The sequence below is a fragment of the Pomacea canaliculata genome, linkage group LG4 (genome assembly GCF_003073045.1).
Source record: "Pomacea canaliculata isolate SZHN2017 linkage group LG4, ASM307304v1, whole genome shotgun sequence".
Taxonomy (NCBI): Eukaryota; Metazoa; Mollusca; class Gastropoda; order Architaenioglossa; family Ampullariidae; genus Pomacea; species Pomacea canaliculata.
In genome coordinates this window covers 13,362,689-13,380,525 of record NC_037593.1, presented here as the reverse complement: position 1 = coordinate 13,380,525, position 17,837 = coordinate 13,362,689, and the positions used below count along the sequence as shown (strand labels likewise).

General features: G+C 34.1%; 1 protein-coding gene across 1 annotated transcript; it reads left to right on the top strand.

The window, feature by feature from the left end:
• Positions 1-9,789: 9,789 nt before the first annotated feature.
• LOC112561866 (DNA-directed RNA polymerase I subunit RPA49-like) lies at positions 9,790-17,207 on the top strand. Its single transcript, XM_025234682.1, has 14 exons — positions 9,790-9,933; positions 10,450-10,528; positions 10,725-10,794; positions 11,449-11,555; positions 11,757-11,830; positions 12,293-12,378; positions 12,684-12,733; positions 13,208-13,355; positions 13,572-13,661; positions 14,259-14,355; positions 14,824-14,963; positions 15,110-15,197; positions 16,003-16,125; positions 16,491-17,207. Exons 3-14 carry the CDS (start codon positions 10,740-10,742, stop codon positions 16,618-16,620), a joined length of 1,188 nt encoding a protein of 395 aa, XP_025090467.1. The 5' UTR covers positions 9,790-9,933; positions 10,450-10,528; positions 10,725-10,739; the 3' UTR covers positions 16,621-17,207.
• Positions 17,208-17,837: the final 630 nt, after the last annotated feature.

Sequence of the window (17,837 nt, the reverse complement as noted above, 5' to 3'; positions counted from 1 at the left end):
ACAGCGAAAACGAAATTTATTCCGTTATGTCTTCAGGCTTGAATGATGCAAGCGGACTAATTCCCTGGTTTATCTTCATGTATGACCACCAGGAAAAAGACAGTTTTGTCAAACACTTGGCGACCACAAGTGCACATTTCTGAAAACACACACCACTATGGCCTAATACAGTACCAAGATATAGAGGTGATCTATTTCACTCTCCCACTCAACCATCCCAAAAACCAGCTTAATATTATACTTCTGACAATTTCTGCTCACTTAAACTCAGCATCAACACTGTTAAATTATAGTAACCTAGTATATACTAGTTGCACTAGCTCTTTGGTCACCATTTGGAGAGTAAGTAAATTAAAAAAATACATAACATAACATAAATAATAAATCTAAATAATAAATTGGCATTAAATTTGTTATGGGTTTCTTAAGAGCTCTCTAAATCCTGAGACTTAGCTAGTTCTTCCCTATAATACATCCCCTGGGGAAAAATGATAACACTGGGTCCGCCAGTTTGTATTCTGTAAATAATGATTTTGTCACTGTGTTCATTGCACAGTTCACAAGCACTGAAGGAAAACACATATCCATTCCTGCTTGATGCTCGAGAAACTATGACAGTGTAGCCAAAAATAGAAACTATGGGATCGTGATTAAGCTACCGGGGAATGATTAAAGATAAATAAGACTGATGTCACAAATCTTTTGTACAACTAAATTAGCCATATTATATTAGATATTTTTTGTATGTTTATGCTTCAGGATGATTAAATATATTTAATGCTGTGAGTAAAGATTAGTATCAGATTTGAAACTCTTACTACCAAATGAAAAATTGACGTATAAACCCCGAACATCATAAACCATCAAAAGTGTCTCCCTGACAAAATACATTGTGTCTGCTTCAGGCATCATAGTGAGGAAGAACTGCCCTTATAGACAAGTATTATTCAATATAGTTAAAAGAAAGATTAACAAACATAAGATTAATTGCCTATATAACCCCACAAATAACCTCCCTGTTTGCTAAATATCCCTATATGTATATCACCTAGAACAAACAGTCTAGAAAATAAAATTATCTACAGATAAAATTCTCTTATCCAGATAACATATACAAAACAATACCAGAATCGCATACATTAATAAAATACTAACATAAATCAAGCCATAGAAACCCCACTAAAGAACAAAAAAACCTTAGCAAAGCAACAACCAAAAAAACAAAAAACAAAAAAAATCAAAAAAAGAAAAAAAAAAAAAAAAAAACAACACAAAAAAAACAAAAAAAAACCCAAAAACACACAAAAAAAGAAACAAAAGAAAAAACAACCAAGACAAAAAAGATACGACAAGCATACAAAGCACAATACAAAATTGTTGACAAACATCCAAACCTCCTTACAACAGCCAAAACAAATGACAAAAGGAAACAAGCAAAACACCATAGACGAACAATTCACCCCTTTACGGCAACCAGAAACAAAAAAAAAAAATCATAAATAAAAATCTCTAGAATATACAGAAACACCCAAAGTAAAACACACACACACACACACACACACAAAAAATTTAAAAACAAGCATATAAATTAAAAACAATATTATCACCATACTCATACATCTTAAAGAAACTAACCCAAGAAGACAAATAAACTGACATACTAATACTACATATATCGACTCCAATATCTATTATAAAAATGAATGAGAAAATAAAAAAACAACAAAAAAAAAAATTAATATATATCATTAACACGTGAAACAATACAAATAACTGAGCATCTAAAAGTACATTATATATTAAATAACCAGAGACAAAACTAGAAAAGAAACACACACCATAAAATAAAGATGTAAAAATATAAAAAAAAAATAAACAGAGGAAAAAATAAGAAAAGTAATAAATTAAATGCTGAAAAAAAAACCAGAGAACAAAAGGTCGATTAATATAATTATGAGAAAAAAGATAACCACATATCAACAACAGATCTTTAAAAAAAAATTCAATCCAAAAAAAAAAACTAAGAAAATAAATATTCATAAAGATAAACAAAAATTATCACATCAAAAATTGAATACAATATACAAAAAGAAGTAAAACAATACTAACCTTACCGTACTTATAACCGTAACATTCAACAAAATTTATGGACAAAAATATCTAACAATCAACACAGAATATCGACCACGCACACACATAAATTCACAATGAAAAAAACTGCGAACTCTACAAGAAATAGTACAAAACAAAATAACAAGAAATACTCCATTGGAAGAATAGCAGAACTGAACATCATTTACACAACCATATAAGAATACAGATTAAACAAACAAACCTCAAACCCCATAAAACACCAACACAGAAACAAAATGCTAAAAAAAAACACACAAAATTTTTCAGCATGCAAGCCAAATCATTATTAGACATCACAGTGCAAGAAGACAAACCACAACCATTCGACACAGTGTACGAAAAATAGCCACTATCACGCAAAAAATACACAAAGGAAAAAAAAAACAACAAAAAAAGAAACAAATAAAACACATAAAAAAAAAAATATAAATATAAAAAAACCAAACTACAAACAATACACAATAATATGCCAAGAATGTATGAAAAAAATGTGTGAAAAAAATGTCCCGACACCAAAAAAAATCTGTTAATGTCCCCTCATCGTAAAACCAAGTCGAACCACTAAACAGCAAAATGTCTCATCAACACAAGAAATAAAGAAAACAACAACCCTACGTGGGATAAACACTCTCTTCCCTTAAAAAAAAAAAAAAAAAAAAGTACCACATATAAAATACAATATCTTAAAATACAACATACGATTAAATAGCCACCGGCAAAATATTCGGCCGAATAACATAGAACCCACACATAGATATCGCAAACCAACAATATCTAAACTAAAATACATAACCCCGTGAATACAAAATAAAACTAACGCAAACGAGATAAAAAACTAAAAAGAAAAAATCGTGATGAAAAAAATTATATCAAGAAAAGTGGTGAAACACCATCAATAAAAGCCATTACATCTACAAATTAACATGATTCCAATCAACTCTCAGCCCCCATAAGATAACATTTTAAAATCTCCAACACAAAGAAATATAACTGAAAAATCTAATAATCAATCAACATATAGGACATGCATACTAGACATGAAAATATCACAGCAAAGAAAACAAGCAGAGAGCCAAACAAAAAATTAAAACACAGCATTGGACAGTTACTGAATGGAATATGGTAGCCAGCATAGAAAACGAAAGATTTCGTTTCCAGCTCAATGTACAGTGAATTCCTCAACTTCGTAGTTTGTGAAAATTATGCAGCAGCAGCAGCTGCAGTATCAAGGCGAGAAAGGGCCTATCAGTTAGATAGGATTGAACCATGCATAGTTCAGTCCAGAAATGCCTTAGTGTGAGTCTTTGAAGAGTATAGAGCGGCATTGTGAAATCAAGAACTCCAGAGATTAAGCGAGAAACAATCACCACTGTCAAGGAGATAGATGGGGTCACTTATTGAAAGATTTTACTGGCAAAAAAGTTAGCAGCTGATGAGGCTGGAGGAATGAGCTGGTTTTGTAATTGCCCAGGTACTACAGGTGATAAGACAATTGGCCATTTTGGATGGAGTCTTCTGAAATGGCAGAGTACACATCAGATGCAATAAGGTCAGCAGAGGATGACAGTATGAACTGCTTTGTGCAGCACCTGATACCCTGTAGTTTCTAACAAAGCACATACGCGGTACCTCTTTCAGTAGTCTAACCCACCCATTCTAATTAAAATTGTGTATACGTTCCCTCCTACTTCGCATACCATAATACGCGCCAATCGTCAACCCTACCTACTACGACGTTATTTATCGTAGTGCATTAACACCAACTAACTTCCGCGCTGGGATCATTCGTATACCTGAAGAACAACGACCAATATACAACAGCAGAACAAAAGAAAAAATAGCAAACGATATTTTATCTATTAAAATACCTGTTATTGAGTAGAAAGAAACAAATATTTTATAGATAGAAAACAATGCAGGCTGTAACGACGAGACCATGATTGTTACTCCACTGCCCAGCCATTGCACACTTTTGGTCCTCGGGAGTAAAGTTATAATTTTTTTACAACTAATTGTTATTATACTATAATACCATATTAATATATACTTAACAACTCAAACAAATTTTTTACAAATAATTATATATATGCATGGTGAGGTATGTTCCCTATTGCGAAATTCGTTAATCGCTATCATGCACCTATCCCCCGCATAAACGAGGAACACTTAATATATCTGCTGCTTATCATGTTAGAAGAGAAAACTTCATAACAGACTTAAGCACAACAAGATAAGCACATATGGATCTTACGGCGACCCAACCTCCAAGAACCAACAAACAACGATACACACATGACACCAACCACAGCCACCGCCCTCCACCACACAGACATCAAAACCCACACTAATAAACACGTCAGTTAACCAAACATCATATCACTCTTCACGCCAAGCAACCATCTCCAGACACACCATGCGACCAAGACTCAATAAAAATAACACCTATAAGCCGTCAACACTACCCTCCCACATCCCCTCCTACCGACTCCTCACACCACCCACCTAAAACATCACCCGACCGAACCCAAATATTCTTGCCAAACATATTACAATCCCACTACACCCACCATCTCTACAAATCACCACAAGCTCATTTATTAGACTCAACACTCTACACACCAAGACTCAACAGCAACGCCCTATCCACCAAACAACACCCCACCCCATTCAAAAAAACACTCTCCTTCAATCCTCATATCACACAAAAGCTCATACTGAGTTGTACATTTTCTTAAAGACCAACTTAACAGTTTACAATATTCAGTATCAGTAATACTAAGCGATAGAAAACTAACCTGTAATTCAGCCTCCAAAATCCCATCTTTAATTAAATCCTACAATTGCACCCCGTAAACAATGCATTAATGTTACTACGTTAACGTTTGTACACCATCAACAACATTTCATGCATTCAACACACAAGAGAATGATGACGTAGATTATATTGGATGTTGACAAGTACTGCATTCTGTTTCTGAAAAAAACTGGCATAACTTTTAGAGATTTTAATGTCCAGATAATCCAAACTGTGCATCATCCATCTCTCTGTTATGTGTTGACGAGATGCCAAATTCTAAATCGCATATTTGACATAGTTACATCATACGTTACCGCACTCGTATGTACAGTAGTGAATCGACAAACTGGCATCAATTAATTAAATGGATGGCTTTGAAGCTGAAAATTACATTCATTAATCACCTAGATCTCGATCATCTGAAAACACTTGAACCATTCAGGTTGCTTTAGGTAAAATGAACTGTTTCCATACATCTGTCAAAAGAAGAAGAGAGAGAACGTCAAGATCTGAGGAAGAATTGCAAAAACAGAAGAGAAGAAGCTCGGGCTAGAAAAGAATACAAGAGGTAGTGCTTGGTGGTTTTATTGACCATTGAGCTTCTGAGCATATCTATCATATTCTCTCTGCACAATATCACAGAATGGAAGTGCCTAAACAATGCTAAGGAAAACAAATAAAGAAGCTACGAGTGGTGTGTTGCCATTCTCAGGCTGCTGATTCACCTGTAAAATAATTGCAGTATCTGTCTTAGAGAAGCAACCCTTTAAGTAACAGTTTAGATCACAAATAGTGGTCTGTTGTGTTTTCTGAGATTGTTCTGTCAAAATGTTAGGAAATACGAGGATTTGGCATCTGAGACCTAAACACTATTAATATTTGTCTATGGTAATAGTATTTTCCTATTCTCCTTCAATGATCCAGGACGCCAGCGAGAAAGGAAACTTGCTCTGGAAATTCCTCCAGAAAGCCTGACGTTATGACCATCCAGATGCTATCGCATAGTTCTTAAAACTCCAATGGCAAAACGTCTTGGAGCGCGCATTTTAAGGCATAACAGTCTTCCAAGTGTTTCATATTCAATTGTCAAATGTTTATGTAGTGGTACAGTTTTTTTAAATGTTAGCAGAAGGAAGTCATTTCATCTCAAATGTAAAACAGTATATTGAATCTTGATTGTTTGGTGCTCTATCACTCTAGATCCAATTACTATATAGTTTCTGTGCTTTAGTGTAAATGAGAGAAGAAAGTCAAAAGAGACTACTGTCCCGAACAGGCCAGGTTGAAAAAAAAATGTGACTTACTGACAGTGGATACATATCACATTCTAATTATATCACAGGCAACCAGAATAAAACGCTTCTCGTAGTATTAAGTCACAGTGACCTATAAAGTGATAAATCTTGTGTAAATATGGGGTTATTAGTAATCGAAAGTTTAATAGCAGCAGCTTGAACACTACATCATCTCCACTTTTTTTTTTTTTTTTTAAAAAAAAAAGCCTTCAATGTTTGTAAGAATTGTAAGCACTTACCATAAATGTTTGATATATAATCTGCGTTGCAAAGTACTACTTTATGTTTTAAGCATGCAGGGAGGTCCAGATGACTCCAGATAGACAAATTTCCCCGACGTTTTTAAATTGAACCCACAGACGAAAAGGTGGATCCCCTTCTTTCAAAGAGTTAGCCTTGTAAATCAAGCTGTTTGTTATCCATGATAATGAACCTTGAAGAAGTTCCATTGGTGGACAGTGCCTGGAGCTACTCAGAAAGGCCTCACACTGCCATAGAAAATTTCAGGCTGGATGGATTATGCTTTTGTGTCTCTGGATCCTTCTGAATCTTGCAGTAAAAATGAATGCCAGAAAAATCATGTGTTGGTTGTGAACTGGTGAAAGTTCTCACTGTCACATTGATATGAATTGAGCTGTGTGTGACTGCAAGGGGAATTCAGCTATCATCGCTGAATTGCAGCCCATTGGCAGGGATTCAGTTTCAAGTGAAGACATGCTGAGCTGCATGATGATGAACATCATGCCGAGTGGAGTGGTAAAGAAGGGACAGCAACTAATAATGTGATGTGATTCACAGTGCATATGTGTGAGAGGAAATGTAGCTTCTTTGAATTAGTAGATAACAAGCCACCATTGTTCTCTTGTTGCTTATGCAGTCATTCAGGTATGGTTTCAGAGTCCTTGGCATTCCTTTTTTTCCCCTGACACTTTTATAACATCTTTATAGCCCCTTTCTATTCTTTATGAAAAATAAAATCAAAAACAAATTTTTCCTAGATCAAAGTAAAAAAAAAGAGACACAATTATAAGGAGGATAAATTTATTGATGATTTGATGTGGTGAGGTGAAAAATGCAGTCTGGCTTTTAATTACTCTAAATGTAGAGACAAGAAAATGCTTATAACTTCGATTAATCAACTCAGTTTTTCACGCTTTTTGGGCAAAGGATTGTCCTACAAATGTAAAGCTCTATATGAAAAGTAACAGTTTTAAATCTACTAACAATTACATTCATAAAAGAAAAGGTTGCTAAAGCATGTTTTTGGTATTCTATAATCTGTAGTTTTACAGATGATGATTTTTACAGTAGTATATATGTCGGTCTTAATTAAGATGCCCTATGATAGTAGGGGTAAAAGAACCTTTGACTGGTATGCTTGATTTCAAGATTTGTCTTTGTTGTTTGTTTTTATATCTGTATTCAAGTTGGAGGATTTGTGACATTTAGCTACCAGCTTTGCATGCTTAGAAAAAAAATAGGACAACAGAGAACATTTCTTACCACCTGAAGTGATGTATGTGTGGCAAAAATGCACAAAGCTGCTTGTTTTAAAATTTGAAATAGCCATCTTGGATACCTTACAAATTGTAGAATCAGAAGCAATGAAAGTTTCACCGTTTTGCAGCACAGTAACTAAAACTCTGCTGAGAGTTCATATATGTGGTGGTTCTGCAACAGGATAGGTACAGTCATCAAATGAAGACCGTCTAGCAGGATGTAGGAGAGGGGAGTTAAGAGAAATAGGGCAGGAGCCTGTAAATAAATTGAGACATAGCAAAGACTTACTGAATTTATTGTGTTGGGCACCTTAGTCACTGTGCATGAGATGGCAGATGAGCCACCCACCATGGTCAGTAATACAGAGAAATTTAAGTTCATGGATGACAGGATCAGCAGGTTTCAGTGTGTGCGTGCCAGTGCTTGCTTGAGTGTTCATGCATTATCTCACTGCCTGCTGGCTTGAGTGATATAAGCGTGAATGTCCTCCCATTGTCTAGATCTTCATAGAAATTCTTATAGAAGGGAAAAAAAGTGGAGATTTCCATTATTTTTTTAAAGTCCTTGAAACTGAAGATAATTACTTTTTTTAAAATTTGTCAAGTGTCCAGCAAGTGTTTTGTGATTTACCCATGTAATAATGTATTTGAAAACTTTAGGTTGAATAAATGAGAATTTACTTTTTGTTTGTTTTTTTTTTCTTAAGCTGTTACATTTTCTCTTTATTTATTTACAGTTTTTATTGAATATAAGGTTGATGAGCAAAATCGTGGTAACACACTGGGACCTGCCTGTGTGACTATACCCGTTAGGCGATCTTTGTCACTGCTTGTTAACAAAATAGCAGTGAGTTGCTTATGTCCATGAAATAATACTGGACAGTGGCAAACTACAAATTAGAATGAATGACTGAAAAAAAACACACTAAAAAATAATTTTTCTTGTTGACTGTGATGCATCATATTTACATTGTTAATGTTTAAAGTTAAAATTAGCTATTGCTGCAAAGTCCAATGGCACAATGAGTTAAGGACAAAACTAATCAGAATTACATAAAGCTTCATGTGAATGTATGAAAAATGGCAAAAAATGCTGCTGCTCTGGAGAATATTGTAAATCTCAACAGAAGGTCTATCACATATGCAAAGCATTTAGTTGCACACTTCTCAACTAAAGAATGAATATTTTTATGTGAGATCAATTTATCAATAGATCAGCATTTCATAGCTGGCAAAGTAATCAGTTTAAAATTTTGTTAGTATCTTTATTTGTACAGAATCATTATTCAAAACATTACATGATGTTAAAATAAAATACAGCATATATTTCATGTCTTTATTTTTAGTCTTCAAAGAAAGAATCTGATGCATTTCTTGAAATGTAGCATTTAAGGCTGTGTTTTGCAGATGTTTAGCCCTTAAATAAAAATACTGAGCATAGGTTTTACTGACATTGCTCATTGTAAAGGCAAGGGAATCACTAAAATGTGGAGTTTTCTTCTGAAAGGGAATTGTGTGAATAAGCTGTGCAAAAGGGGAAATAGTTGAAGAGAAATTTACAGAATTTTTAAAGAATATTATACCTATGATATACATTGGATGTTGCCGCACTTTGGATGATCTTTTATGTAATTATATGAGTTGATTTCTGCTGCTTTCTAGCAGTTTTAATATTCTCAGATTTTGATTTATTGATTGCTTTGAGGCAACCATCAGCGATAATAACGAAACACTTGTATGTATGAGGCTATATTGGGTCTGTATTGATGCAGTCTGAAAACTGTGCAAAGACGATGGAAAATGGCTCATAATCATTATTTTAGTTCACTTTAGCAACCTAAACCAATTATTTAATACTTATCAACACTCATCCCTACTATATCCAATGCCGATGCTCATTATATTGACAGATTTCCGTCAAAGAGCACTTTTATGCTTCCACCTAAATGAAATGTTGTGTAGGGGTGGGGAAAGCACCTTTCTATCCACCACCATTTATGTGACTGGCCGTGTGAAAATGCCAGCTACAGCACACATAAAGTTTTCATTTCCTCCCGTACACGGCAACAGAAGTACAAGCCTCATTATAGTAGTTTACTGGGGCAAAAAATCGCTCGCCTGCAAGGCGTACCTCAATACAAGTCGGACAATCAACAACAGACGACGTGAACCATACGCGTTGACGGAGATAAAAAAAAATCTCAAGGAGGTATGTTGTGTTTTTATTTTGGATGTCGATGACTTTTGCCAAAGAAAGAAAAAGTAACACATTTATTGTAAGTCTATCGTTGACTTCTGAGATTTCTATCGCGACCCAAACTGCTAAATGGTTCGCCGAACCTGACAACCTGCAACTTCATATCTACACCTACACTGCCTCGTTCTTCTGATCCCCTTAGGATTTGCATTCCTCAGCCCAGACTTCTTACATTAGTCTACATTCTTTTATTTCTCCGATTCTTTTATCTGGAATGAACTGCATCTCCACATTCGCCGGAAACCTGCGTTCTCTACTCTTCCTCTAATTTGTGTTCATGAGTTCTTTTATGTCTGTGCCAAGAATTGCTATAACAAGAATAAATTAAACATTATTATATACTGTAAGTTAACATATCGTAACCCAAACTGATCAGTCTTGTGACAAACTGCGAAAAAAATTCGTTCGGCATCAGCACATAGACATCCATGTCATGGGAGACAACTCCGAAGTTTTTTTTTTTGCAAGGTGAGCTGCTCTTGACTTCCATGTGGTCTAAACAGCGAAGACTGCTTTGATTTGGTAGCTAATGGATCAGCGCTGCAAAGTAAGACAAAATAATTGTTAGTATTAAATAATACTGTCCAAGTTTATAAATAATTGTTTAACGCTCTCTGAACATCATGTATAAGAAAGAAGTAATATTAGTGGTGTGTTAGTAATATTCACAGATAAGAGAGAGAGAGGATGTATGTATATAGTGCGCTTTATGTGTTTAATGACATGTAATATTTTTTGTACAGGTCTAGAGCTAAGCTATGTCTCCAGAAACACTATCAGTACAAAAGGTGACTGGCGTCACTGCCCCTCTTGGTAAGTACTGATTTTTAATATTTTTTTCTTGTAATTATTGGCACGCTCACTCACAGAACGTTATCTGTTTATATGATATAATCTTTTATTTAATTGATGAATTAAGTAACGAGCAGTATTTTTATCATTTTTATAAGATTAACTCCAACCTTGTCCTAGCTTAATTTAATCAGCCTAATCAGTTTTCCTAAATAACACTTGCACAATTTATCTCTGCCAAAGTTGTCAACAAAATTATAAAAGGTATAAATAGCAGTAACTTTAACCTCAAAATAAATCTATAGGTTAATCAGAGAAGTGCCAGACCATGCTTTAGTTATGTTTAATTTGGTTTGCTAAGTCAGGAAGAACTTGTCTGTCAAATTTTTCTGGAGTGAAGAGAAGAAATTTTTAAGTGTTATCAGCATTATTACATATTATAATATGATCTTTTGTTCACATAAAACTCTTCTGTCACAATATTTTTGGGACATATCTTCTTAAACAACTCTTTAAGCAAAATTGCCAGAAAACTGTTACTTCCCAAAATGTTCCTTTGCAAAGAGTTCTGATTCTGTGAATGTTAACGACAGTGATGTAAGTAAGAGAGAGAGGGAAAAAGGACATTGACTAGTAAAATGGTTATATGCTTGTTCCATTTACCCTTTGTTTCAGTTTGTTTTGCCAATGGCAGCATTTCAGAAGCATGCAAAAAACAGCTACGGGTTTCAGTTTATGAAGAGTCGAAACAAACTTTGAAAGGAAGGAAGAGGAAAATAGTGGTAAGTTTTATTTATTTTTTTTAGAGCAGATAAACATTTTTTTTTTTTTACTTTTGCTTAACATGGTAATTTGAATTTCCTCAAGCAAACTGTTAAATTTATAGCTTTAGATGACAATGCTCAAAATTTCTTAAATTTGTGTAACACAGAAACTCATCTCACAAACTTCTGTATTTTCCTATTATTTATTGGATGTTTCAGATGGCAGAGTCACAGAGGCAGACATACAAGGCTTCAAATTTTGATAACGTTGATTCCAAATGTGATGACACAGAGTAAGTTTTTTTTTTATGACAGTTCTGTTACAACCTTATGCAAATTTCGAAATGCACGTTTGCTTATGTTATGCTTACACTTTGCTTATGCATGTTTCAAAAAAGACTGAAGACCCATCTGTTTATTTGACAGACTTAAACAACCTAGCAACACTTCTGTCTTTATTTTTACTTTTCTGGTGTTTTATATATTTGTTCATCTTTTTCTTCTTTTTTTTCATTTTTTTGTTTTTTGCTGCACAATGAGCATTTTTCTGAATGGATACCTGCGCATTACAAATAAACATCATCATCATCATCATCATCATCATCATCAAATTGCTAACTGAACAATGCTGCTTGTTTATTTCCACTCTTTGTCAACTCGTTTGTTTCATGCTAATGGACATATATGGATATAAGAGAAAGGACGTATCTCAGGACAGTATTTTGCAGTTATCTTTTATTTTATGGCAATTCCAGTTTATACCTGGCAGAAGTAAATAAGGAGACTGGCGAAATGAGTTTTTATTCCGCAGAAGTCTTTCATTTGATGCCAGTCAGAGAAGGTAAGTTTTGAGAGTTATGTTTTGAGGCAGCAAAGGTATTATATGTCCAGTCCAGTTAGTTTTTGTAAATAAGCTAACCAACAAAAGAATTTAACTACTTACGAATGTGGAGTTTAAACATCAATAAACACTTGGTTTTTATCTAACAATTAAAAACATTAGTTGATTTTCCTATTATTTTTAGCAGGCTTCAAGAACAATATTAAATTGTGTTTTAGTTTTATAACTGTTCACAAACTAATGGACTTTTTGTGTGTGTGTGTGTGTGCCCGCATGTGTGGTTTTGAATGCTTGTGTACATGCAGAAAGTATACTTGAACAGTCTTTGAAATCTTCGATGTCATACCAAGAAAAGGTAAGTTAACTGGTATTTTTATACATTTAGTAGATTCTATCTTGTTCATTTCATATTAAATATATATAATGCTTTGTTTAATGCACTTGAATTACTTTCAGATGGCAGTCGGGATATAAATATATATATATGAGAGTGTGTTTGTGTGTGAGAGAGTGGTTTGATGAGCGACCTGTCTAAAGTTTGATAGTCTTCGATGCAGCAAATAAAAAAAAATGTTACTTTTTGCTTGTCATATTTAGTCAGCTGAGCTAGCTGTTCATTAGTTATTAGTTCTTAATTAGATTGAATCTGTGTACTTGTCTGTCCATGCTCATTCTTCTGTGTAAACAGTTCATTGGCAATTGACATCAGCAAGAATGCTGCTTTTGCTGTCATCTGGTTTTACTAGTTGGTGCCATGAGACAGCTGAACTAAGTATGGGGCCTTGATGAGGCATCATGTCTCATGTATTGACTGTAATTGTTTTGTTAGACTGACCTTCTCACCGAATCTTTTGGAAGTGGGAAGCAGAAAAAAGCTTTGGCAAGACGACAGCAGATCCGTTTGAAAGACAGTGTTATTAAGAGTGCCATTTCTTCTGTGGTGGACTCTGCGGTGGCTGCCCAGGAGCTTAGTAGTTGTGAGTATTTGGTGGCAGCATCTTTGCATACATAAATATTACCTATGGCTCTACATTTTGTAACACTTCCAAGCCATCTACTTCTATTTTGATGTGAGAAGAAAAACAATGTTAAACATTAATTTTGTGAAATATTTCTTACATTTCATTTTTGTCCTTAATAAGTAAATAAGTAGTTTAAAGTTAATGTTGATTTTGTTTTGTTATTTTTTGCAGCTTCATCAGCTTTACCAGCGACCACTTCAGCCATTCCACCATACAACATAGATGCAAGAACACCTGCTGAGGTTTACAAACTTGATGATAGTAAGTCTTTAAAGACTAAAAGGTCTACCAGAGAGCACTAAGTGTGCATTTTTTTTTAATCTTTTTTAAATATATTTTATATTTCTTTAGTAAACGATACAATTTCCTTTACTATGAAAACCATCTTCTATTCCGAATGCAAGCCAACAAGTATCACTATTCAAAAGAGGTTAAAAAGAAATCATGACATCTTGAATGAATTTATATCATCGAGACTACAGCCAATGGTAGAGGTTAGACCATAGGCATATTGCAGTTGTTCTTGATGTCATGATTTTGACCTTTTTTTGTGCATGGTGGAGATTGTAGAGTTTATCTTTGGAAGGAAAGTAGGTTATTCAATCCCTGTTATGTGCTATGTTAGTCCAGCAATTAAAAAATTGATATATGAGAGATTATTTTTAATTTTAAAGGAATAAATGTGTCTGTGCATGTGTACAATTACAATATTTCTGATGTTAGTTTTGACGCTAGTAAGAGGACTGCTTTCTCTGCCTTGCTTTGTAATATTGGAGTTTTAAGATGGCTCTAACAAGCAGAGAAAGTGCCTCAACACTTCTGCTTTTAACACTTTTTAAAAATTATTATGTGCTCTAGTCATCGGACAGGCAGAGCTGCAAAGCTTGAGGAATGTTGCAGAAGTGTTTTTCCAATGTAACAGTCAGATCGTTGCAGAATGGCAAACAAACAACACGTAAGTGAAACTGTCAAGACTTTCAAAATCAGATAAACAATTTTATATGGAGATTATTCTTTCAATGGGTGTTTCCATATTAGTTTATCAAAAAAATACTTCTGGTAAATTTACATCTTCTTTTGAAGTGAAAGTAAGCCATCCAGCTTCAGTCTATTCCTTTGGAGGATATAAAGCTGGCAGTGCTAGGAAGCACATAAATCAACCATAAAAAAGAAGATATGAGCAAAAGTTTACCCAAAAGAATTCTTATTTTTATTGTACCTAGCAAAGCTACTTTCAGCAGGTACATATTTGCATGGGATACATTTAAATAAAAAAATTAGTTCATTACACATTTCATGTTTTATTGCATTAATCTGAAGAATAAAAATTGTTTTCCAGACCATTATTGTTGCCTAAGAACTAATAGTAAACAAGTCATTTAAATATTTAAGATGCCTTGTAACATTTTTTTTTATTCAACAGATATTTTTCATCAGTTCTTTCAAGATTAAGCAATTTGCCCTTTAATGAAACAGCTCGCTGGGAAAGTGCTTGTTGTTTGATGTACCTGCAGTTTATGATGACATTATTTCAAATGAAAGCAGCTCAAATGCAAAAGAAAGGTGCGTTCTAAGTTTTCATCGTTTCCTATATCTAGTTTTTTGTTGTTATTTTTATATTTTTTAACGTGCTCTATTTATGATGGTAACATTGTGAAATCTCTCTAAGACATGTAATATGAGCTGTCATTTTCTTTGTGTTTAATCAGATCCCCTTCCTGCAGACTGGCCGGACTTGGTGACAAATCTAATGCTCAACCGCTTCACTTTCAAATCTGATACAGCTAAAAGCAGAAGGTTCTGTCCTTTTTGGTTTGGTTTGTGTCTGCACAGTCTATTCACTAAACTCTGTAGATGCATTTTTTTTTAAAGGTCTTCACATTTATAATTTGTTGTGATTATTTGTTATAGCTACTTTTCTTTTTCTTTTCATTTTATTGCAGTTGATATTTCTTGATTAAACTAATGTTTCCATCCTCCCTTCCTCAACCAGAAAGGTCACCTAAATACTTGTTCTTATTAAACAGTCTGATCTTGATTCTTGAGACAACTTCCCACAGTAAGAGATTCCTTGTCTAGACTGCTTTGCCACAAAATTTCTCGTCTTTATTTACCAGAGACATCAAACTGCATGTAATTTTAACATTATTTATAGTGTATATCACGTTCCATGTCACTTACCCCTATCCACTTACCCATTCAAGCACACAAATATGCATTTGTTGTCTTATGCCCCGATACATAACCCTTCAGGTCAGTCCAGTCCATTGACCCTGATGGTTGCTGTGGAGATGGGACAGCTGACATGGTGCTCAGTCCTGCTCTTTGCTCAATTTGATTGTGTGTAAATGCTGTCAAACTCCAGATTCAAAATTTCACTCAGACTTATCACCTTGGCTGATAGTATACAAGCTAATAGAGCATAATGACCACAAACATGAGTGAACCAGTCTGTCATCATTTTTCAGATTTGATGTTTGGCAGATCATTCTTCTTATACCTAACAGATCTCATCACTATCTCCCTTTAGGTTAAAGTAGTGGATATCAGCCATTCATTATCTCATGTGTTGTTTTTTTGTTTTTTGATCTTTCAATTTTAGATGTCTTCCTGCCCGCCTAAAAGACTTGCTTCTTTCACATATTTTGGTGTTGTGTCTTATTCTTGATCGTTTTACCACCGATCTTGAGCTGCTTCAGGTGGATCTCAAAATTGGACCAAACAAGTATGTTTAAATATGCATTGTTGCATGACCATTTGAAAATAACAGTATCAAGTTGCTCATCAAATAAAAACTTTAGAACCTCAATTAGGCAGTTTCATGATTTGGAATATGATCACGATGAAGTGCGCTGTGAAGTGCAATATATCTTGTTATTTTTAGTGTATGTTAGCACTGAATAACAGAATATATTTACCATATATAAATTTAAATCTATTTGCATTTTATGAGCATTTTCTTATGGGGATTTTCCAAGAGTATGCAACCAGTGTTTTGTTAAAGTGTCTATGATATCTTAGATGTTAGATGTGAGTTTCCCTTTCTAACTTATGAACCCTTCCTGATTTTAGTGATGAATTCTTTTTCAGGCTCCAAACCCATGTCAAATCATTAGGATGCAAAGTCAAAAAGGAAGCCTCTTCTGGCAGTTTTACAGCCATCTTGACTGTCCCATTGGTCTTTCCAGAGGCAAAAAAGAGCAAGAAAGTACGACTATGAAGATAAAACAATTCACATCACAAACAGTTTGTTGTTGAGTGAATCTTTTGATCATGATAAAGCCTAAAAAAATCTGTGATGAACAGTTTGTTAAAATGGGATAAACAACAGCTTTGGCAGACAATTTGAAGACAGCTGTTTCAACTGGTGACTGCCATTATCAGTAAAGTTTACCTTTTTTTTTGTTGAAAGAGAATATTTAAGACGTTTTTGGACTCCTTCTCAATATCAGAAGCATCAGGCAAGCTTTGCAAATTATGTATCTGCCAATGATTGAACAAGAGTTTTAATCATTAGATTGTTGCATGGGACCTAGAAAGGATTCTTTGACACAAATGGGGCTTAATTGGTTCCCATCATCCTGAGAATTTTTAAGTCTAAGAAAAGTGTTGAACAAAAGTAGTGAACAAGTTATCCAGTCCTGAACTATGTAGCTGCAGAATGGAAGCATTCAAATGGTCTTTACCTTTGCAAGCTTACTGATTAAAATATCATGTGAATATTTTCTTATAATCAGAACTAGAAAGAACTTCACTATATTTCATATCCCAGATTCCTCACAGATCAAATAAATGTTGAATTTCAAACCAGTTCTTGCCATTGGCCAATTTGTTGATAGCCCCCCAGCTGGTGAATTTCTTTGGATGCCAGCTTTGTGATGTGAAAGATTGTAAGTAGGTTTCTTTTTAAGATTATGTTTAGATGAATCTCTCACTCAGTTGATTAGAAACCATTGGTCTCAAGCCGTGTCAACCTTCATTAAGGCTTTTCACCTTAACCTTATTATGATTACTCATCAGATCATTGGGTATGTCTCCATGAAACCCAAATACTTATAAACCACTTAGTTTATTCTATGGTTCAATGGTACCTTCTTTTGTGCCACAGTCACAATCAAGCATTAGTCTTTATAGTTGATTGTTTATTGTCGAAAAAACCTAAATAGGTCAGTGATTAATCAAGAAGATCTCAACTTGAAACAAATTAATGCCATACTCTAGATATCTTTATTGTTTATGGAGAAGAAATGTTTCAATGTTGCAATAAATAGACTAATCAACAGACAATTAAATAGAATACAAATTATATACAATATGAATATAAAGGTAAATGCAAAAATATTAATACTGCTTTGAGTTTGATATTTATCCTTAAATTTTAAAAGATTTCATTCTTGTTGCCTAAGGATAACACTAGAAAGTAGTTATAAAAAATAT